The 23,936-nt window shown below is 46.7% G+C and overlaps 1 protein-coding gene across 4 annotated transcripts in view; it reads right to left on the reverse strand.

Moving 5' to 3' along the window:
* Window positions 1-23,936, reverse strand: part of SNX29 (sorting nexin 29) — a 2,314,491-nt gene that overhangs the window by 1,756,732 nt on the left and 533,823 nt on the right. For all 4 annotated transcript variants that reach the window (XM_069645593.1, XM_069645591.1, XM_069645595.1 and 1 more), the window contains one exon: window positions 11,365-11,613. In XM_069645593.1, the coding sequence (XP_069501694.1) occupies window positions 11,365-11,613 (249 nt within the window). The remainder of the gene's footprint in view (window positions 1-11,364; window positions 11,614-23,936) is intronic.

Raw genomic sequence — 23,936 nt, forward strand, 5'->3', positions numbered from 1 at the left:
CCCTCAAACGGAAAAACGTGGTGTAAATTGATTAGATTGTGCCAGCGTGTCAAAATAGCAGCAATATAATTTTGGGAAAAATCTATGCAAATTAGTTTTATCTCAATAATAGGTCAGCAAAAGCAGCCCTATAAAATAAGTATAAATATATATGTAGTAAATATGCATTACCAGTATTCATCTTTCTGTGACTTTTATCAGCTTAGAATATAGGCGTTGACAGCAGCTTACCTGCAACACTATGCCTACTCTGCGTGTGCAGGTACCCATGATCCTTCACTCGTCAATGTCCTCAAATCATTTCAAATTGCAAGCTACTGGCTAGGCATAAAAAGTAACGTTGTCCCCTCAACTTTCCACATACACATAGCAAACCATTCTTCATAGCCAAGAGTCAACAGTCACTAGCCAATGGCTAGAGGGGAGTGCACATTTTGAAGCCTGAAAAAGAATAAGGTAGCCTTTCTTCACATTTAGTTGTCTATGCAGTTAACAATGTACAAACAGTGGTTTTGGTCTGACAACAATAAAATGTGGCACATTGTGACATGTTATAATCAGGATTTTCACTCAAAGCATCTGTTTTGTTAATTTTAAATCACCCTGGAAATGTAGTACAACATCCTAAGGTCATCACAAACTACTTTACATTCCTCATACTTAGCAGGATGCAATTTATGGATCACTGGCGCCTTTCCACTCCGCCCTTCTCTTTCTAACTCCTCTTACCTATGTCCTTGCCTAAAATCTTCAATACTATAACATGTCTATTATTATTCTAATTTAAGGCTAATCCACCAGTATAATAAACACCAACTCCGTCTCCTTCAGGTTGAGATTTTTGTTTGGTTTGTGGTTTATCAGACAACTATGTATGTAAGCATTGATATCACTGTCCCCTCCACAATACCTATCAGCATCTATTCTGGCCTAGTTTCTTTTGTTTGTGCCTCAGAACCACATCTCCCAGCAGTGGACAAACTGCAACCAAGAAAATCTGGGGTGGAATAGGAGAAACAACCTGGTTAGCAAAAGATGAACTTCCCCCTCACAAGAAGATCGATGCACGAACCCCTCAATTCCAGACTGGCCCCACGCAAACAAGGGCCAAAATCTCTGGCTGGGGACAGATAACAAGAACAGCGAAAATATACTGTTTACTCTGGTGGCCGCCTCACCCTGCCGTAGGGGCGTGGCTTAATGTCCTTTTTAAAACCTCCCGTACTCGGTGCCAACCCTAGGGGAAAAAGCAAGTTAGAGATTGGGCCCACGCGCAGTTGATGGGAACACCCAATGGGCGCGAGGAAGAGAAAAAAAGAAATGGGGCAAACAAAGCTGTAAAAACCCAGCCGGGCCAGGTAACCTTAGATGGCATTTGGGCACGGTCAGGAGCGGATTGCCGACCGATTGTGGCAGTGTTTTGTGAGTGCTGATAAAGTGCAAGTTGTGAAAGTGAGAAGGGTACCAATAGAGGTAGTGTAGTTTATGCAGTTTTGTGTGAATGTGAGAAAGTGTCCAATGAGCGATTGAGTAGAAGGATAGAGAGAGTATAGGTGTGCATGGAAAGAGGAAGAGTAAGACTCAGCGAGAGAGAAAGACTCAATGGTAGTGGGAGCATAGGCGATATTGGCAGTGCTGGAAGGGAGAAGTTGGGTGAGTAGGTGGAGGTTAGTGACTGGAGGGAGAGGAAAGAAGGAGAGAAAAGTAGGGGGGGAGAGAGAGAGAGAGAGAGAGATCTGGGGAAGGAGGGATAGAGGTAGAGGAGGGAGGAGACAAAGCAGAGTAAATCACAGAAAAAGGACTGTTTAAATAGATGAAATAGCACAGTAAAATGTAGGAAGAAAAGAGAAAGATGTTAAAGGGCATGAGGGGAGAGCCTGGAAAATTGACCAAATTAAGAGGGGGGCGGGCTTAAGATCAGGAACCCCTAGGAAGGCACAGAGGGAGACAGTTTGAAAAGGCCACAGCCTTTAGGCCTTCCCTTAGAAGTAGTCAGTGAAGGCAGTAGGTGTTACTCAACATTTGAAGAAGCACACCTTGAGGGAGTAGAGGGGGGTGTGAGAAACCGAAGGGTGTCTCACCAGCTAGCCCTCAGGGACTGGTCATCCAGGTGGCCAGGACACAGCCAGGGGCATAAGAGACACACAATCTGGCGGGGAGGGCAGGGGGCAGGGGACACCTTGGGGACTTTGCTACAGATGCAAATCAACCCATATTGAAATCAAAATAAGGCAAAGCCAGCCGAGTGCCGAAGCCTTCGTAGCTCTACAAAGAAAATGTGTTACTGTTGACTAATTCACTGGTACTTAGTTCTGGCACTTGTTCATAATTCTTTTCCATGTACACACACTGTGTGGCCACTACACAATCATACAATCTGCACACACCATATGCGTGTCATATATGACTCTTCAACATACCAACTGCTTTTCACACATGTGTTCATAAAGCTTATCGCTCTGCACACACTGGCACAACATATCAACTGATTTACACCCCCCTTCCCCTTTTATGCACCACAACTACAGTTCTATACATGCTTTATCATCTGCGCTATCTACATCGGGTGCACATACCCATTTCAAAGCACAAAACATGTATGCATTATACTCAATGCTCTACAAACACCTTGTGCACGATTCCTACTCCTTATTGTGAACAGTGCTCACCTCTGCTGGATCCTATTTGATTGGTACATAGAGCTATTTGAACAATCATCATGTGCACCATACCTACGATTCCCCACACACAGTGTGTACAACACCAATAAGTCTATACATACACTATGTGGGCAGCGCATCAACTGCTCCGCAATCAAAGTGTGAACCATGTCTACCCCTTTGTGTAATACCCAACTACCACTCTGCGCACACAAAGTGCACCATATTGATATTTGTACACTCGCCATGTGTGCATCATACCTACCATGATGCACAAATCAAATGCCTGATCCCTACTCTGCTCACAATACAAAAATAATATTTTTTTATTTATATAGCGCTTTTGCCAAAGCGCTGCACATAGATCATTTACATGCAATTACTATCACCCAACCAAAGTTGGTACTCCTTGATCCATCTCGGACGGATGAAAGAATGAGTTGGCCTTGCAGGTATCCCAGCCTGCGACCTGCAGATCCCACACAGATTTTAGCAGCAACTGTGCAACCCGCTGAACTATCTTACACGCCATATACCAACATTTATGCAGATACCAAATATATGCAATGCCTGCCACAATGTACCTGCACCTTACCTACCATTCTATACAGACATTCTGCATCAGACCTACCTCTCTAGCTATGCAGATGCCTTGTGTGCACCACCCTGTGTGGACCATAGATGCCACATTACACAATATATGTGTGCATCTTCCCTCAATGTGAAGGCGTGCAAGCCCAGGCAGAAAATAATTACGTGCTGTGCACCAGGCAGCCAGTTGCAGCCAGTAGGACGATGAGCAAACCACCCTGGCTGGCCTAGATGTTCGCTTACAGTCCAGCACTGATTTTACTTAACGCTGCCCTGCTGCTTCATCGCGTCACTTGGGAAAATAAAATCCCTGCTTTCCCTCACCTCGCTTCTGATTGTGGGGGGATAAATGGCATATCATCTGGCTTAAAATTGTGGGGGGGGGATTTGTCCCCCATGTATCCCCATTTCCAAGGGCCATTGCTTTTGGATCGAGATCCTGCAGTTGGACCAGTTCAGGAGGATCACCTGGGTGCAGGGACTTCGGGAAGTGGGGGTGAGGCAGCCGATGGTGAGACGCGGTATTCCCCCCTTTTTTGTTTATCTACCCCATCCTATTTTGTAGGCTTCTCTGAGGTACCAACTCCCACCCCCTTTTTACACAAACACTGGGCTGAAGAAGAGGGTAGAGTAAAAAGACCAACTCTCATACATGGTACTGGACATTTCCTGTTAATCGAGTTAGGCACTTAACTTCAAGTGCATATACCAAGAGACCAATTAGCTCTCCTCACACAGGCGGAACACGAGTATGAGCAGAACTTCCGGGGCAAAGGCCAACCTACTGGAGCAGAGCAAGCGACCAAGGGACAAGAGCGGCGGGTCGAAAACCCCAAGAGTTCCCTACTGGAGGCTGTTGCCTTCGACAGACAACAAAAGACAAGTGGAGAAAGCCAGATCCCGTAAGTGAAGTCGTCCTGCGCGAGTCTATAAAGAAAGCCACGCACACTCAAGTGTCTTCGACACCCGAAAGTAGCCTGATCCTGACAGAGGAAGACCCATGTGAAGTGTGAAGAGGTCTAAGCCCGACAGGGATAACAGGGATCGCTCAAAACAGTAATCCAATCCCCGAACTATGTGAGGAGGTGGTCCCCCTTCACTGCCAGGGGCCTGGATTACCTTCAGTTTCATGTTGGCGTGTGTAAAGCACGCCGATGTGAAAGTAATTTTCACTGCAGCAGCCATTTCGGGCTGCTGCAGTGAAAATAAAAGTGAGTCTCCACCTTTCTCCCCCTTGATCTCCGGCTGTATTTCAAGCCGGATATCGAAGGGGGTGTTGAGCCGATGTGAAAGTAATTTTCACTGCAGCAGCCATTTCGGGCTGCTGCAGTGAAAATAAAAGTGAGTCTCCACCTTTCTCCCCCTTGATCTCCGGCTGTATTTCAAGCCGGATATCGAAGGGGGTGTTGTTGGAAAGAGGAGATTCTCCCCTTTCCAACAACACCTTTTGTGAAAACATTGTTGGGCGTGGATAGGGCGCAGAGCGCTCGACCCATGCCCAGCAATGCCCACTAGACACCAGGGATGTCTTTGAATGCGGGGGGGGCTGCAGCCCTCTCCCCCCCAAACTCCAAAGCATGGGGGCACATATGTGCAGACCCTGGGAGCAGATGGCTGATCATCTGCCTCCAGGGAAGGGGGCAAAATAAAAAAACAGGGATTTCTTTTGCCCCAGTGAAAGGGTGTTTGGTGGCCCTCCCCCCTCCCACACCAAGTGGAAAGGGGGGCCACCCCTTGTAGCCCTCCCTGGGGGCAGATTGCTGCCCCCAGGCAGGAGTACATGAGGTGCCCCCCATTCAATTGGAGGGGGGGGTGTACCTCACACAGCCGTTTGTAGGCGACCCAGGGAGGCCTGCATGTGGTGCTGCCGCAACCCATTTGGGGAGACGGGGGAGAGGTCCACCAAAAATTGTGGGACAGGCCCCCCCAGTGGGTGGGGCAGTAAGGTTTGGGCAACCTGGGGCCAGATTGCCACACCAACATGCCTCTCTGCGCCAAGGGGAGTTGGGTTACCAAAAGGAAAAAAGTGAAAATGGTGGAATGCATTTTAGGGGGGGGCTGTGGGGCACCCCAAAGCGACTGGAAATGTTCTAATGGGACGGGGCTGTGACCCCCCCCACCCGCAATGGAGTGGGGGCCATGTCATGCAGCCCTCCCTGGGCCCAGATCTCTGCTCCTAGGAAGGGACACCTGGGTGGCACAAATGGGTGGCATGGGCACCTCAAGCAGGCCTCCATGGGGGCAGATATCTGCCCGTAGGAAGAGGCAAATGGGTTTGGGGTGGGGGGTGAGGTTCAGTGGACCACCAGGGATGGGGCAGGGGACATGCTTGAAAAGTATTGATTTGTTTTTGCTGGTGTGACCGTACCTAACATGTTTTTTGTTTTGTTTACAGCTTTTTCTACGCGAGCAGCTGCAACGTTATGTGAGTGCTGTTTTTTATTATTCTATGGTTAGGGCCCACTGTCAGTGGGGTGGGTGAGACTGGTGCTGGATTGTTGGTGGTGTGGGAATGGGCCATATGGGCAGATATGTTGGAGGGCTGGGACACAATTGCAGGGGCAGGCCAAAAATTGCCCCCATACCAGCAGAATGTTGGCTTTCCCTGGGAGCGAATCTCTCCCATGTGGGTTGTCTGTCTGCAAGCCCAGGCTCCACCTCTGGCTGTGCTACGTTACAGATGTCACATCCGGGGGTGATGGGGATCCTGCCGGGGCTCCCTGGAGCTGCTGCTGTGCATAAGGACGGTACACCCACACGGTACATGGATGTCCAAGGCTAGGGACATCACCTCCAACCGTCCGGGAGTCGCGGCTGGGCTGCATTACAGCTTTTCCCTTTGGGGAGGTTTTGGCACACTGCTGGGACTCCCTGGTGGGGAGAAGCTGTAACACAGGGCAGCCAGGGCTCCAGCAAAGTCAGCGGTAATATCCCTGGCCTTGGGCACCCTTCTCCCATGTGGGTCTTTGCCGGGGTTTCTGGGTAATAAATTCTAGGCCGATTTGCTTAAGTCAGACCTCTGTGGTTTCCCACGGGTGTCCTCTTTTCAGAAATGCATGGGTTTCCCTGTTGGCTTGGACACCCGAGGCCCATATCTGTATGGTGTGCACGTCTGGAAAAATCGTGAAATTCAGTTGTCTGAAAAGACTTGGGGGTGTTTTCGGCTTTCTCCTTGGCGCCCAAGTAGGTGCACCCACACATGTGAGGTACCATTTTTATCGAGACCCCTCTGGGAACACAGGGCGGTGAGCCGATTGAAATGTGCGGAAAATGGGTTTTTTTGGCCACATTTCAGAATTTGCCGGGGTTTCTGTGTAATAAATTCTGAGCCGATTTGCTCAAGTCAGACCTCTGTGGTTTCCCACGGGTGTCCTCTTTTCGGAAATGCATGGTGTTCCCTGTTTTCCCTGGTGGCTTGGACACCCGAGGACCATATCTGTATGGTGTGCCCGTCTGGAAAAATCGTGAAATTCAGCTGTCTGAAAAGACTTGGGGTTAGGGGTGTTTTTGGCTTTCCCTTTGGCGCCCAGATACGCACCCACACATGTGAGGTACCGCTTTCATCGGGACACCTTTGGGAACGCGGGAAGGTATGACATTTGTTGTGTTTGTGTGGTTTTCATAACGTTTCCACTCATTTGCTGTTGCCCTTTGTCACACAACCCTTTAATTTCCCAAATGTGCCCTACATTTAGTCGCTGCTTTAGGCACCATACACTTTTGTAACCTGCACAAGTCACCTACCCTTGAAAAGGTCTGCCTGTGCTCAATAAATGTATGCTTGCCGTTCCTCACCACATTGGTTTTCCTGATTTACACATGCTAACTACGTCTGTTCAGGCCGTAAGCATAAACCTCCTGTGTACCATGGCTCAGTGTTTGGCTTGTGGTATTGCTTGTTTTGTATAACACTACAAAAAAATGTGTGCTTTCCTAACTGCAAGAGTCGGGGGGAATGTAACGGAGCATTGTTTTTCTCAAAATTCATAGAAGCCATTGCCGTACCAAGCCAACCATGTCCACCACATACCTTTTTTTCGGTCATTTTCCTGCTTTTCCCCCTCCAAACTATGGCATTTTCCCCTACCTAGTTGTTTGCTCGACCTGCACAAATCACCCCTTCCTAAACTTGGAATTTTGTCTACTTTTCAGAAATGTATGCCTTTCTGTCCTCCAATTCGGCTTTCCTACCCTTTTCTTCCATTCCGTTCATGCATGTCTAATTGGCAAAAATGGCCAAAATCCCCTACCTCTCACAAAACGGTTGATAACCACATCAAAATAATTATATTTCGTTTCCACTCAACCTGTTCTGTAAAGCCAGGAAATTGGGGAATTCAGCACAGCAAACCATTTGTTCCTAGCTCTTACAAGGAAAAAACACAGGCTTCTTTGTAAATCATTTTATTGGCGTATTTTTTTAAAAAACACAACATTTTCCCCCTTTTTGGTTATTTTCTCTCACCACCCTACATCAACCTAGGATTTGGCTGCAATATCTCATGTAACAAAAAAGTTACAAGGCATTGAATGGCAACATACCGAAATAACCAAAAAAGGCCTTAGCACTGGGGGGGAAAAACCCATGGCATTTAAAGGGTTAAACAAGCACTAGCAACGCCTATATGCCTGCATTTCAAAAATCTTGCCCAATACACCTGTAAACCCAGACCTATTTGCTTTGCCAGTGCTTCTTAATATGGATTTGTCATTGTACTGAATTCACAATGCTTTCACTTCATAATGTCTGCCCCATTGCCAAGCTCATCATTTATACTAAAGCCTTATTACGCTTTTCATTCTTCAGACCAGCACCTATCATGCATGCATGTGCGAGAAATCATCCGGATCTCTTTTGGATACTCCTAAACCTCTGCTGCTTTCTTCTTGATAAGAAATACAGCAATCTCTTAACAAAATATGATGCACAGCCACCCAGTCCACTCCCTAGCACCAGGCAGCTTTGTACAACTTTAAATAAATTACAACACCCTAGCTGGGTTTGCACAATCCTGATTGGTCAATCTGTGGGCTATATGAACTGCTATAGCCGCAGATTATATATGCCGTGCACATTAAGTGAAGGCTTTTACCTTTGCCACTGCCCACTTGCTGCGCTCTTCCTCACCGGCCACGTCCCTTATTGGAAGGAAAACAGTGAATTGAACGCATTGCATTTTCCAATAGTAGCGTGCCTGACGTAGCCCCGCCTACTAAACAAACACACATTAAGAAACACTTCTCATTGTCACCGGCCATAATCTGTAACGTATCGGCATAAATATATGCTTTTCTAAATTTGCCGCATTCGGATTGCAAAGAAAGGAAACGTAATGTGGCTTGAACACTTTCTTTTTCACCAGCATTACATAACGTGGAACCCTGCCCCCCACCTCCTCACGAAAGCAAAACGTTCTGTTGTCCACCATAGTATGTGAAAGGTTGCAAAGAAAATAAACATTACTGAAAAAGTAAGCACTGTTTACACACGTTAATTACTATGAATACCCATCTGCTAAATGTCATATGTACATGTATAATTAATTTAAACCTACATTTTCTGCTAAATGTGATAGATTTACGTGTGTAATAAATTTAAAACTACATGTGCCTACCTGTAAAAACATATTCACACTTGCCAATTACCTCCCTCAATTACATACTCCACCCACCCACTGCTAATAACCTCCCACAAACATATATAAAAACGCCACAACCAAGTGAATGGCTGCAGCATTGCAGCTTTTACTTTGTACTCCTACAGTCTGTATTTTGTAGAAAATGGCACATATATCATTTAACCTTCTTGGAGACCAAACCCTTGAGGAGTGGCTCCAAGAAGAAAATGAAGAAATGCAGTATAAGATTGAAATTCCTAAAAGAAACAATTGTCTCTCAGATGGTGATTAAAATGCCCTAGAGATCAATAGGTGTGAAGCCAACACACAAACTACAACTAAATGGGCAACGGATATCTTCAAAACCTGGCTAGCACAATGCAAACTATCCTGGCATTTTGAGGAACTTGCACTTCCAATACTGAACAATTTGCTGCAAAAATTGTATGCAGAGGTACGTAATTCATTTGGCCCTGAATATCAACCTGCAAGTATGATTTCTGTGTGTGCTGGCCACAATAGATATCTGAATAACCGTCCGTTTTCGTGAAATGTGAACTTGATGAATAGGGAAGAGTTGCAGAGTGCCAACACTATTTTCATTGCCATGATAAAGAAAGCAAGACGTAAGTGAAAGATCAAACGCACAAACTGTGCATCAGTGCAAAAGATCTACACACACTGAAAAGTAGTGGAATTTTGAATACAGACCATAGAATAACTCTGCAATATAGAATATGGTACGATATACAACTACATTTTGTACGATGAGAAGAGAAGGACAGCGTGCCCTGGCAAGTGATGCTTTCCATATTTGCACAGACTAAACAGGCCACAAATATGCCACATTGACAGTCAATGAAACAACCAAGAACCACCAATCTATCACTGAGAAAAACAGCAATAGCCTTCGTGTGGCAATGTATCAAGTTCCAGATGAGAAGGACTTCCCCATTAAGTCGCTGGAACTATATCTACAAAAACACCACCAAAATGCACCATGTTTGCATATCCTGGCCAAGAAAAAGACAATTACTGAAGCCAAACTGAGCCCCATTTGGTATACCTGCGGACCACTTGGGAAAAATACACTGGGCTCAATGATGTAAACAATCAGCAAGAAAGCTACATTAAGTACTATCTACATGAAGCACTCCATGTGTGTGACAACTGTGCAGATTTTAGCCAATACAGGTTTGGAAAGTCAGAAAATAATGTGTTACTGGGCACAAAAATGAATCCTCCATCAAAAGCTACTGGACCCTCCAATACTCTGAAAAAAAGGAATGGTCTGGACTTCTACATAATGTAGGAAAACCTAACAAATGTTCAACCTTCCTTTCTACCACAACACCGGACACAGGCACCTAAAACAAGCAAAAAAAAGGTAATCTCCAGCAGTAACACCAAACACATAGAAACCAACTGCAGTAACTTTACCAGATTCACTTCGAAGTACATCATCAAAACCAAATACTGTTACTGCTACCATGTTCACTCAGGCAACATAAATATCCTAAACTGTCACATAAAGCAAACCAACCAACTGAAGAAAGTTTTCCAGATGTACTATCAAGCACATCATCTGTCCCTAATTCTCTGTTTACCACCTCAACCTCAAATGTAAACAAAACTGCAGTGCCCAGTCTTGAGCCACATGGCCAATGTATCAATTGCACCCTTAATTTCTATGGCACCACACACTTAAAACTAAAATAGAAATTTTGTATACTTAATTCCTGAAACATTTATGTATCATTTCTCATTTTTTCTACTTTAATTAAACACGGAGGGTGTTCTAATAGCTTTATAGACCTGCAGCTCTGGCCATAGCAGGCGTTCTGGTCGCTCAAACCTCATTAAAGGCACTCGCTTCCCTCGGCCCATTAACTCGGTTTTCAGGACCCATAACGCCCAGTACGGCCCTCGCTGCAGATCTATAAAGCTATATTACAGTATCTTAGAAAAACACAAATCTTTAAGAAAAAGAAACATAGGTCAAAGATTAATTCACTATAATGTATTGTTAAAATGACATGTTACTGTTCAAAGATGTCACACAAACATGCACACTAATTAAGAACATTATCAAGGAGCTTACACACAAGTAAACAATCTTTCAGGCATGTCCTACTATTCCAAGAAGACAAGTTTAAATGTTGATTTACATTAGAAGCAATGGGACAATTAAAAGAAATTAAACAGATCATTGTTATGGAGTTAAACATCCTTATTAGATCCTTTAATCATGCTATTAGAGGCAGCTATAGACAAACTGCCAGGTCTAACAAAAAAGAAAAAACACAATGCACCAAGAAACAAACAAGAGCAAACAAAATAAGGCAATTTTTCATTAAAAAACCCAGCAGTAAAAAACCCTGGGACAAAAGAACGATGAAGTGAACACAGACTAAAGAGACCTTTGTATTTGGGGCCTTCGTATTAATTAGGTTCTGTGCGGAGGATATCTAAATTCAGTTGCTTATCTAACTTACCGGTTGTGGAATTCTTGGACACAACTGGAAGTGGATCTGAGACGTGGTCAGGTTTAATTAGAATTGAGACTGCTGATGATGTGGTTATCTCTCGCAGAAGACAGCTAACACCCTGGGTGGATTCTTTCAACAGTGAGGTCACATTTTGTGTTGATTCTTTTAAAAGGTCTGCAACTTTGGCAACGCATTTTGTCTGTCCATTTAAATCCACGTTGTCAATGTTGATAGCAAAAAGAATGGAGTTCAAACCTTACAAAAGAGAGAAAATAAAAAGGACATGAGAAAAATGAAAATGTATGCCTTAAAATAATTGCTTGCACAAAAAAGTCAGCCAAATTACTGTTTTTGTACAAGAATACCACTTCAAAAGTAACTGTTTCTGGCATGCATGTCATTTGTGATGTCATCAGAATTTGAAAGAAAAAGAAATTGCAACAGCACAGCAATAGTTACGACATACATAGGAAAATGGAAACATTCTTTGTTTCTATAACTTCTAAACCCATAGATGGATCTTCAACAGGTTTGGCAAGCAACCGATCAATACAGATTGGATCAGGCATGTCAAATTTGGTAAGAATCAATGCACTGGTTCATAGGTTTGAATAAGTAAAAAGTAACAATTTCCGTTTCTTAGATTGGAGCTCTCCATAGAAAAAATATTTTTGGGGGCATCATTTCTCAAAGCTCCAATTTCCAATATGGTGGGCACATATGCAGACTACTCCTTACAGTTGTGCATGCTTCAAAAATGTTTAAAATCTTCGCAAATTTGAGAAATGTACTGATATAAAATATGTGAATTTATCTACGTTTTTGACATGTGCAGAACTCTTATAGTGTATGTGTTGATGTTTAATGTGATATATGAACTTATGTCTGAAAACTCATCTAAAAATAGGACATTCGATCTCACATTAACAAATGCATGTACTTTTGTATTATACAACATATAGAATCTCACAGTGTATGTATTCGTAATGTAATGTGAAATACGAATATACATCCAATACTTATTCTGTCCCAGCACAAATGGAGGTAGTCTTGTTTTGTGGAAAATCACAACTCAAGTAATGTAGGTCTACTGGTAATACTTAATGTAAAATAAGAAAAGATAAGGCAGATAGCAAACAGAAAGACAGATAGATGCACAGATATATAAACCGAAAGATGTCTAGCGAGACCCAAGTCAAACAGATAAACCCAAAGATAGTGAGAGGCAGGCACTTAAGACAGAAATAGACAGAAAGATGGTCTCAAAAATATATCGACCTAAAAACGTACAATTAGCAGAGAAATCGTTAGCAAAGGGGCTGCTAAGGCTCCACACATTATCTTCAACTAGTTTGGTACACAAAGAGTTAGGTTTGGAGCACATTAGCAAAGAAGTCGCCCTTGGAACAGTTTTATTGTAAGCTAAAGTACGGGCTGCTGTTTGGGACACTAAGGTTTATCTGCTGAAAGCAATAACCCCAAGGGGTGCACTAAACTTGCCCTGGTCTAGACATATTAAGAGTTTGGCGCAGCGCTGCAGCTGGCAATGCGACGCAGTTGTTTTAAATGTTTTTTCCCTTTCTCACAGATGCGGCTGTTCCAGGAGAAGAAGATGACCAAATGGGAATCTTCCTGTTCCAACCTTCTCTTCTTCTTTCCTTTTCCCTAGGATGGGCTCCGGACACAAACGGGTGTAGCTGTAGACTAAATACTGGACTGCAGACACGGTGAGCGTTCCGCTGCTGAGATGCGGAATAACGCGAAGCGTGTGATGCTCTTCGGGCGTGGTTTAAATAGCATCAAAAAGGTAGTTCCAGGGTAAAGAGTTCCAGTACCACACCCAAGTAGTAAAATAGTTCCTAAAGGAAAGTAGTCCCTTCATGGCCTCATGATGGCCTGTACGTGAGTTCTTTGCAGGATGACCTGCACAGTTTAAAGAAGGCAATATGAGTCTGGCGCCTACGGCGCCAGGACTGAACCCATATAGCCCCTAGACGGGGTTTTGGGAATTCCTGGGTCTTTGTGGATGCCTGTTCCCTGGATAGATGGATCTGTTCCGGATGTCTGGGGGCAGGCATCGTGACATTTTCACTACTTTCTTCTTCTTAATATGTATGGTATCCATATTGATGTGTGCTTTAATAGCACCATAACGAATAGAGGCTTTTGGAAAGTGGCCTTTTGGGAGATCTGGGTGGTACTGGGATTTCTCAGGGCATTTCCTAAAGGAAGGAGTCCTTATCCCTAGGAGAAGGGTCTCTCCCTGTGAAGTCCCGCTTTTTGCCACCCCAATGTTGCGTAGCGGGCTCATCTCCCTAGCACCACAGGTATGAGCTCCCCTATGGGAAAGAGGTGATGAGATCCCATGAATCATCACAAAACGTCTGCTCAGGAGATGCAGAACCAATCCTGGTTCCTATTGGTTCACAGGAGAACCTAAAAGGATGCACTATCGTACATATAGAGGAAGGAGTAAACCTGAGCCGGCTCAAAGATAGTGGAAGCCTGTGATGTTATGGCTGGAAGGTCGATTCCTGGAGGAAGAACTAAGTCAGATGCATGGTGGCTGGAGGAATCCCGGAGCCTGCAGAACAATGCAGAACCCAGGAGGGCAGAGCGCACAAAAACCCAAGTTCCCCTGGAGAGGGAGATCGACCCGCCGGAGATGGAGAGGCAAATGAACTCCCAAGCCAAGATGAAGAATTGCTGCCAAAGAACCAAAAACCTTAAAAGCACAGCCACTCTAGCCAATGCCTCCCAACGATGAGTAGCACCGCCAATACTCGGATACGCAGCTAATACAGAGAAGGGGGAGAAGAGACTCTGATGCACTCAAGAAGTGGGTGAGCACACAGCCAACAAGGCCGAATTACCCAAGAGAGGCTGAGAGCCACAGAACCACGGGTGGGAGTGGGACAGTTTAAAACGCATGGTCAACAATGCTGGCTAGGCAACGAGGAGCTGAGGCAACCAGGACCCCTGGAGGAGGTAAGAGCATTATAAACCGCACACAGCCAGCGAGAACAAACCATCCATGAGGGACTGATTGAAAGCCAAGACCCGTGGAGGGGGTGAGGACATTGTACTACGCCCACAACCAGTTAGGCTGGACAGCCTGCACAGAGGCACGAAAGAGTTGGATATCCTGGAGTGAGAAGCAAGCAAGATCCAGGAGGTTCAACACCCAAGTGAAACATTTTTGCAATTAGAGACCAAACTTCGCAAGCTTAGTAGAATCTTGCTGAGGGGGATGGGGTCAAGAGCGACCTTCTACAGAGTGTTGTGAGAAAACCAGAACTGCTTTTTTAACTGGATCAGAGGCTGAGGCCTGAACCAAGAATGGAAAGTACAGAAACTGACTACAGGTGGGTGGGATCCAAGCGGCACGCATCCCATGCCAAGAGGGGAGTAGAATACTCCCATAGGCCACTTTGTGTTCCTTTGTTGTTAGTGGTAGGGCAGGCAATACGATAGAAATGGTTTGGGACGTAGAACAAATGTCTTTTTTAAAGCATATTTTTATTGGCATTTAAATATCGACATTAACCCCCCCACCTATCTCACCCATTATTTGGGTTATAACCTCCTCCCAGAATTCCACCATGACCGAACACTCCCACCAAGTGCGCTTCCAATCTCCTTGCATGCGACATCCCGTCCAGCACTTCTCTGATGATGTTGGGAATATTTTGTGTAACCTCCATGGGGAATAATGCCACTGAAGCATTATTTTATACTAAGCTTCTCTAATTTGGATCAAGCTTGTCAGTTTAGGGAAATTCACCCACAAATGTTCCCAATGTTCTCTTAGTATATCAATCCCCAATTTCTTTTGCCATTGATGCATACATCCCCATGTCTGGGCCGAGTCCACTTCCAGCAAAATCAAATATAGCTTTGACACCATCTGTCTATTAGCTGTAGGTGTGGTGATAAACTTTTCAAACGCTGTGAGCTCTCTCCCTGCTGCTGCCTTCCCCCCTGAACTGGCTATCCAATCTCTCATTTGGTAGTATTCCATTCTATCCTTTTCGGAGAGTCCCACATATTGTTTACATTCCGTGAAAGTGTGAATATCTGTTCCCTGCATCATATCCTGCAACATTGTGCACCCCACCCTCCGACATTGCCTAAACGGTCCCTGTACAGTCCCTGGTTGGAATTGTGGGTTCCCAAATATCAGGTTAAAGGGGGGACAGGCGCATTGGTAGGTATCCCTTTTTAAACAGGTAATCCCATATATCACATACCACTGCCACGACCTGACTAATCCGTGTGTTCTCGGGTCTATCTTGGCTATTTAGCCACAGGATTCCCTCCAAGGGACAACCCAAAATCTCAAGACCATTTTATTTAATGCCACAAAGAATAAACGCGGGACAGGTATCGGGCGAGCCTGCAAGTAGGCTCGGGAGTGTTACCATCTTTATGGTTGTCACTCTTCCCAGCCACGAAACACAAAGGGGGGGGTCAATTTCCCCAGATCTTCCATTACCTGTTGGAGCACTCTCAGATCATTTTTATCATACAGGTGGGATACCGCATTAGATATATTAACCCCCAGGTACCTGATACTATTGCTTTCCTCCACGAACGGGGAATATAAGGGCAGAGCTTCCCTCTGTGTCTGCGAGAGCCCGATGATCAACAGCTCTGACTTCCCCATATTAACCTTGAGTCCTGCCATTGTTCCATTACTGTCAATTCCTCCACCAGTGCAGGTATTGATATCTGTGGGTATATTAGTGTTATCAACATGTCATCTGCAAAGGTATATGATATTTTATTTGTGACACGCTCATACACAAGTGTTTCAGAGCGTGACGAGGCAAGGGAGGGGAACAAGGGAGGACAAAACAACAATCTTACTTGGCCCACTGACATTGAGAACGTGCAAGTGAACGGGGAGAGTGCAAGGGAGAGGGGAGAAATGGAAAGTGCTGAACACAGGATTAAAAACACAAAAAGGTAGTGCAGCCAGCGGAGTGGCAGGTTTTTCAGTGCAGATCAGGATGTCTGGTAAGTGGCAGGTAGTGGGACTGTAGGGTAACAGATACAGACCCAAGTGCAAGGGTTGCCAGGGGTAGTGAGTGAGTGAGTTCATGGACCTGGGCCAGACATCACAGGGTAACCAGATGCACTGTGCCGAGGCAGAAACAGATCAGCAGGGGACAGGGAGAGCGAAGGCAGAAGCAAAGAGGGAGGTTTTGAGGTGCTCCTCAAGTTTCAGAGTGGTAGAGAGGCTTTTCAATAGGGAGGCCCCTGCCGAGGAAAGAGATCTACCACCAACTTGTTGCTTGGAGAAGCGACTGACCCTGAGGGAGTTGGAGGAGCGAAGAGCTTGAGTAGGAAGGTATTTGCGCAAGAAGAGTTGAAGGTATTTGGACCCAGACCCCAGAAAGCCTTGTGGACAATGCAGAGGGCCTCGAATTAAATCCTTGCAGCCACTGGGAGCCAATGAAGAGATTTCAGGGCTGGAGAGATACAATCCCAGGGCTTGAGGACAGGGAGAAGTTTCACAGTCCTGTTCTGGATAAGTTGCAGAGAGTAGAAGCAGGCAGTTTTAGAAAGAGGCTGTTGCGTAGTCCAGCCTGGAGAGAACCAGAGCTCTAGAGACAGTAAGCTTCTGGGGGAAGTAGACGAAAGGAACAATACCTCTGAGGAGTTGCAGTTAGTAGTTTGACTTCTTAGAGACATCAGAAATGTGAGGAGAAAAGGAGAGTGTGGAGTCAAAGATGAGACCCAGGTTCTTAGCCACACAGGTGGGAGCAGGAAGAGAGACAAGGGAGGCCGGCCAGAGAGTGACAGGAAAGGGGGGTGCAGGTGTGCTGATGAGGAGAATCTCCTAACTGGCATTAAGGCAGATGTCATTGGCTACACACCACTCCTGGAAAGCACACAGGCAGTCGGAGAGGAGAAGAGTTGGCCGAGGGAAGCCTGAAAACAAGCTGTCATCCGCATAGCACTGAAAGTTTGAGCAGAGAGTGGCAATGCGGTGGGCAAGGAGGCACATATGGCAATCTTATGCTCCTCCCCTCCAAAAGGGATGCCCCGAATCGCCAACCTCTGTCGGAGTTTGATCAGGAGTGGCTCTAGATATATTGCGCAAAGAAGCGGAAACAAAGGGCATCCTTGCTTTGTACCCCGGCCTATTTCTATATTATGGGAGAATTGTTTATTAATCGACAAAAGCGCAGTGGGGGCCTTATAGATTGCTTTTACCGTCTGTATGAACTTAGCTCCCAGACCCATCAGCTTCATAGAAGTAAAAAAAGGCCCACTCCACATGGTCAAATGCCTTATAAGCATCTTGAGACAGAAGCACCAATGGGATCTGCTTGGAGTTAACTTTCTCTATCAGATGAATAACTCTCCTAGTGTTATCCCAGGTGTGTCTCCCTATAATGAACCCCGATTGGTCAGTATCAATTAAATTCAGCTAATGAGGTGCCAACCTCGCCGTCAAAACTCCTGTTTACAGTTTTGCTTCTATATTCATCAGTGCAATAGGCCGATATGACCCACATTTAGTCAAATCCTAACCAGGTTTCTCAAACACCACTACTTTCGCCTCTATCATGGTTGGTGCTAACCCCCCCCACCTCCCTTTAGCCACAATCGAGTTAACTAGCATTGTCAGCTATGGGTTCACCTTCCTAATATCCCTTTTATAAAATGCAGCTTGGAATCCATCTGGTCCTGGCGCTTTATTCAACGGTAGTGCCCTGACGAGCCTCCACTGCCTCCTCCCTTATGTCCCTTTCCAGGCCTTCCGGTCTTTAGGCATGATCTTAAACATGGATAATTTTGAGAAATATTGCTCCACAGCCCGAGGATCCAGGTGCCCCGAGGCATATAGCATTTCGTAGAGTTTAGCAAAAGCTGCTGTTAGGGCCTATGACTCTGTAGAACTCTAACCTAAGGGATGCTTAACTTGCAGAACCGTCCTAACCACATCGGAAGCTTTCAGCTGCCTAGCCAACAGTTTGTCCACTTTATTTGCCCGCATATATTACCTCTGCCTGGTCACCAACAGGTATCTCTCCGCCCTACGGGTTTATAATATGATATGACATTTATAACGGGCCGATGCATAAGTGTTTCAAGGCACGACAAGGCAAGGCAGGGGAACAGAGGGAGGACAAAAAAACAACGATTTTACTAGGCCTAGTGACACAGAGATTGCACAAGTGCAGGGGAAAGGGTAGAAGTGCCAGTGGGGGGTAGGGGGCGAGGATGGACAAGTGCAGTACAAGGAATCAACATAAGTCGTGCAGCCAACAGGTGGCAAGTGCAAGTGTTAGAAGTGCAGCCAACAGGAGTCTAATAAGTGCAGGAAAGGGGACTGTAAGGTTACAGATACAGACCACAAATGCAGGGGTGCCAGGAGGAAGTGTGGGTATGCAGCTGCACAGGCGGAGACCGGGGCCCGAAATCGGAGGGTAGCCCGGTGACCAGTGCACGTGTCGGGCAGGAGATCAGCAGGGTAGAGGAAAAGAAAAGGCAGAAGCAAAGGGGAAGGTCTTGAGGTGCTTCCGGAGATGATTCTGCTCAAGTTTCAGAGAGACAAGAAGGCTGTTCCAGAGGGAGGCACCAGCTGAAGAAAGTGATCTGCCCCCAAATCGTTGCTTGAATAAGCGACTGACCCTCAATGAGCTGGAGGTGGAGGAGCAAAGTGTTAGGGTAGGAAAATATTTCCGTAGAGGGAGTTGGAGGTATTGCGGTCCCAGGCTCCAGAAAGCCTTGTGGGCAATGCAGAGAGTCTTGAACTTGATCCTTGCTGCCACTGGTAGCCAATGGAGAGATTTCAGAGCTGGAGAGATACGATCCCTGGGCTTGAGGCCAAGGTCCAGTCTTGCAGTCCTGTTCTGGATGATTTATAGAGGACAAATAGTAGAGTATTTAGAAATAGGCTGTTGCAGTAGTCCAGCCAAGAGAGAACAAGATTTCTAGAGACAGTGAGCTTCTGGGGGAAAGTGAGGAAAGGAAGAATACCTCTGAGGAGGTGCAGCTAGTAGTTTGACTTTAGAGATGTCAGAGATGTGAGGAGAGAAGGGGAGTGTGGAGTCGAATATGACCCTGAGGTTCTCAGCCTCACAAGTGGGAGCAGGAAGTGGGCCCAGAGTGGGCGGCCAGAGAGTGACAGGAAAGGAAGGTGCTGGTGAGTCGATGAGGAGGATCTCCGTGTTACTGGCATTAAGGCAGAGATCATTGGCGGACAAGCCCTTCTCATGGTTCACAGGACCAAAGTTCATGAATAGTTAAGACGTCTTACAGAAACACTTTGTGCATGCCACATAGAACTTCAGAGCACAAGCCACATCCAGCGAGTGCAAAGTCCTTTCAGCCGGCGACAAAGGTTTCGGAAAGAACAGAGGCAACACCAAAAGCTTGCTGAGGTGGAATTCCGACTAACGCTTTGGCATGAAAAAGGGGCGTGTCTGCAGCACCACCCTTGTGTCGTGAAAAGTCAGATAAGGCTGTTTTGCAGGACAGGGCCTGGATCTCACACACCCTCCTGGCAGAGGTGATGGCCAGAAGGAAAGCTGTTTTCCACGAGACGAACTTGAGAGAGGCCTGATGCATAGTCTCGAAGGGGGCCCCTATGAGCCTAGTTAGTACCATGTTGAGTTCCCACACCGGGGCAGGAGCCTTCAACGGTGGGAAACAGTCCTTTGAGGAACTCCTTGACAAGATGGTGGGTCCAAAGTGAAGACCGTCCTGGAGAACTGGTGTAGTGGGAGATAGCCGCCAGATGCACCTTGATAGAGGCGTGCGCCAGCCCCGCCTTGCCCAAGGACAACAAGTACGGAAGAATCTGCGTGGCTGTGACCCTCAGAGGGTTGATCTTCTGCGACCGGTACCACGTAGCAAAACATTTCCACTTGTGCCCGTAGCACTTAAGAGTCGATGACACTCCGGCCCTGGCAAGGACCTCCCTGCAGTCCACCGGTAACTTGTACCCTCCGAACTCTAAGGCTGCAGGAGCCAAGCCTTCAGGTTCAGTGATCCTGGGTCGTGATGCAGGATTGCGCCTCCTTCTCTGGTGAGCAGATCCGCCACCACTGGCAGCCTGACTTGAGGTGACGTTGACAGGCTGAGAAGGTCCAGGTACCAAATCTACCTCGGCCATGCCAGGGCGACGAGGATCATTCTGCATCAGCACTGTTTGAGTTGATTGATGACTCGCAGCAGGAGAAGCAATGGCGGGAACGCTTACAGGAACAGGCCTTCCCACGGGACGGAAAACGCGGCCCCCATGCTCCTCGGCTGGTGGAACCTGCCAGTGAATTTCTGGCATTTGGAATTCGCTGCTGTCGCAAAACTGATCAATCTGGGGTCTGCCCCATTTGAGGAAGAGGAAGTCCACTTAATCCTGTCGAAGCTCCCACTCGTGGCAAGAGCGCAGCGCCCAGCTGAGGGAGTCTGCAATGGTGTTCTTGATCCCCACCAGGAACATTCACTGGGCAACGGCCCAGTGCCACAAGTCCTGCGCCTCCCTGGAGAACACTGGGGATCTGGATCCCCCCTGCTTTGTGATGTAGAACATCATGGTGGTATTGCCCGTGTATGTTAGGAAAGATTTCAATTTCATTGGTAATTTTCCCTCCAGTTGTGTACCCCCAACTTTTTGCTTTGTTTAAACACCATAGTCTGAGTTTACCAGATGAGCACAGCCTTCTTCTGCACTCATCTGGGCTTTTTGCTTACTTTATTATGGGGAAACTGACATGCCCTTAAAGACAGTCAGTACTGGGAGACTGTTTCCCTTAGTCCTTGTCAATGCTGCAACATTTCTGCAACATGTTGCAAGTGCACAATGTACCTTACAGTACAATTGTCTTGGGCCTTCCTGTCATTTCTAAAGGTCCTAGATACTCTCAAACGATTTTTTAGGAGAAGTGCAGATATGCCTGGGACGGGGCTGGTGGCAGCTTATCTTTTCATGTATTTTGAACCCTTTCCTGCTAGGTATACCGCTGTTACCGCGTTTGGCACAAATAGGTGGCCTGGCTCCAAAAAAGCCATGCCACGAGGTTCTGTGTCCTGTCCTTTTGCCATCTTGCCCCTTCACCTTCCCCAGGTCGAGCCGACCCTGGTCAGTCCTTATTTGGGCATGCATTCTCCCACGAAAACGCCAAGCTTTCACAGGCTTCTGCATGCCTTGTGTGTGCTTCCAGGATGTAGGCTGGACTGTCTGGTTCCAATACACATCCTGGGTGCCAGAGAGTCTGGTGTGCTGTGAATGCCTGGGACCACCGTGGTCCATAATTGGTCCACGTATGGTATGCCTGTATGTGAGCAGATCTCCCATTGGGTCCTCTTCGTTTTGGCGTGAATGAGATTTTAGATAAGAGAAGGCTCAAAACACCCATACAGGTCGATCTCCAGAGTTCTCACTTAACGAAGGATAGGATCCAAGTATCCTGAAACTAAGAAGCTGAGTCGAGGAACCGCTGGTGACCCGCTGGAAGGTTTGGCACTCTGAGCCCGCTGTCGTCCTGCTGGACCCCTCTGCATCTGGTCGTCCTAGAAGGTCTGTGAAGACGCTTTGACCCATTGGAAATACTCGGCATATTCACCAAAACCTGCACGTAAGGCTTTCAGAAGTGTCCCTGGGCCAACCAGTGGGCTGACCAGCTTGCGCAGGACCTTTTCCCCCGATACTGCCACCGTTTTGAGGAGGCCCTTGAAACTGGTACATCGAAAGCTCTGTGTTCACTGCAGTCTCACACCAAATTTCATACACTTGGCGTTCCCAGGTCTGGAGTAAAGAGAGAGTGCCCGAACCAGAGTGCATGCAGTTACCGTGTCGCCCAGCCATGGTGACAAACTTTGCAAACTCACTGTAGCACGTGCCGCTCTGTGACCTAAAGCCTGCTACAGCTGAACTGGCCTGATCCATTAGGAGCAGAGAAATCGCCACTGTCCCGTTTGGGAATCAACGCTGTAACTACGTCGCTGAAAGCTGCAGAACCGCGAGATTGCCGCATTTGAACCTTCAACCGAAGTGGACTCGACTGCAGAAGTTTGGTCTGGAGTGTGCCGGGGGTCGATGAGTAATTGCAACCCTTACCGGTGGGCCCTTAGTGCATCCATCCATTTTTACGCACAAGTGGCCGCTGAAGGCCCCTCTCCTTTCCACTGCTAGTGAGAACTAAAACTATTCCCAACTCTTGGACCCTCCACCAATACTGGGAACCTATTCTGCATCACCTCACCTACCTTCCTGAGCTGCTACAGCCCCTACAAAAGACCGTTTTGCCCATCTGCACTACCGTATGAGCCAGCATCGCAAGTACATTTGAGCACTAGGCTCCCCTCATCTTCATCTTAGGGATTGGACTGCCTTTCAGTTAGGATTGTGTTTGAGACTATTTGCACTAACTGCTTCCTTCCCTTTTTAGGTTGTGGACCCATTCCGTGCATTAACCAGTTAGACCCCATTGGTCTTCCATATATGTATGTTTTTTAAAAATGCTCTTTATTAAAGTTTTCAACAAATATAACAAACCCCAAAACTCCCCCTTCCCTATCCACGCCCCCCCCGGTGCTGTCTCAAAGAATGCGCAATTCAACGCCCCCACTAAAAGTTTGTGCAGAATTATTCAAAGTCCAGGAGCTTCAGACGTTGTGGGCACCAGCCAATCCTGAAGTCGTCCCTGAGAAAGCCGAGGACCTCCCCCCACTCACTTGCGAAGTTCTGTATTGCATTATTGATTGCATAGGAGGCCCCTTCCATCTCCACCATCTCCCAAATTTTACGCAACCAATCTTGGAACGGCGGTACCTCTGAACTTTTCCATATCTGAGCGATAATTCTCATTGCCGCCAAAGTGAGCATCACCCTCGCTCTTTCCCCACCCCTTGGACCACATATCGCTACTGCTGGCCTCAGACCTAATAGAGACCATTCCGGGGGGGGGGGTATGCTTCCCTCCGAACACATGTTCCATCACTCGTTTAAAGTCTTCCCAGAACGGGGCTATTTTCGGGCAACCCCACCAGATGTGTTCCGCGGTGCCCTTCTAACCCCACCCCCTCCAGCAATTTCCCGATGCCCCCTGGGTAGATCCTACACAGACAAGCTGGAGTATAATGCCACCCGTGCAATATCTTATACCAAGTTTCCCGGGTTTATGAAGCTCTCGCAAGTTTATGGATCTTTCTCCATAGCTTTTCTCAATCCGACTGCTCCAATTCCCTGCCCACAATGCCTTCCCACCTTCCCATATACGCCCAGTGCAGCCTCAGAGTCGCCTCATCTAGGATCTTATAAAGCTGCAAAAGAGGCCCTTCGAACCATCATTGGTCGTCAGGAATTTCTCAAAAGGGGTCAGCGGTCTACTGGCCGCTTCCTTGATCGTGGGGTGTAGGAGCCAATGCCACAGTTGAGAGTATCTCAGCCTTTCCCCCTCCCCCAATGCGAAGTCCCTTTTACAGTCTACAAAAGTGCTGATCTCCCCACCTATAAACATGTCTCGTATCCACCGGCAGCCACCCTCCCGCCAGTTCCTAAATGCCCCCCCTCCAATCCGGGGGTAAAATCTTTATTATTGAAAATAGGGTTGAAGGGG

This window comes from Ambystoma mexicanum, chromosome 2p (assembly GCF_040938575.1).
Source record: "Ambystoma mexicanum isolate Mex_15411 chromosome 2p, UKY_AmexF1_1, whole genome shotgun sequence".
Classification (NCBI taxonomy): domain Eukaryota; kingdom Metazoa; phylum Chordata; class Amphibia; order Caudata; family Ambystomatidae; genus Ambystoma; species Ambystoma mexicanum.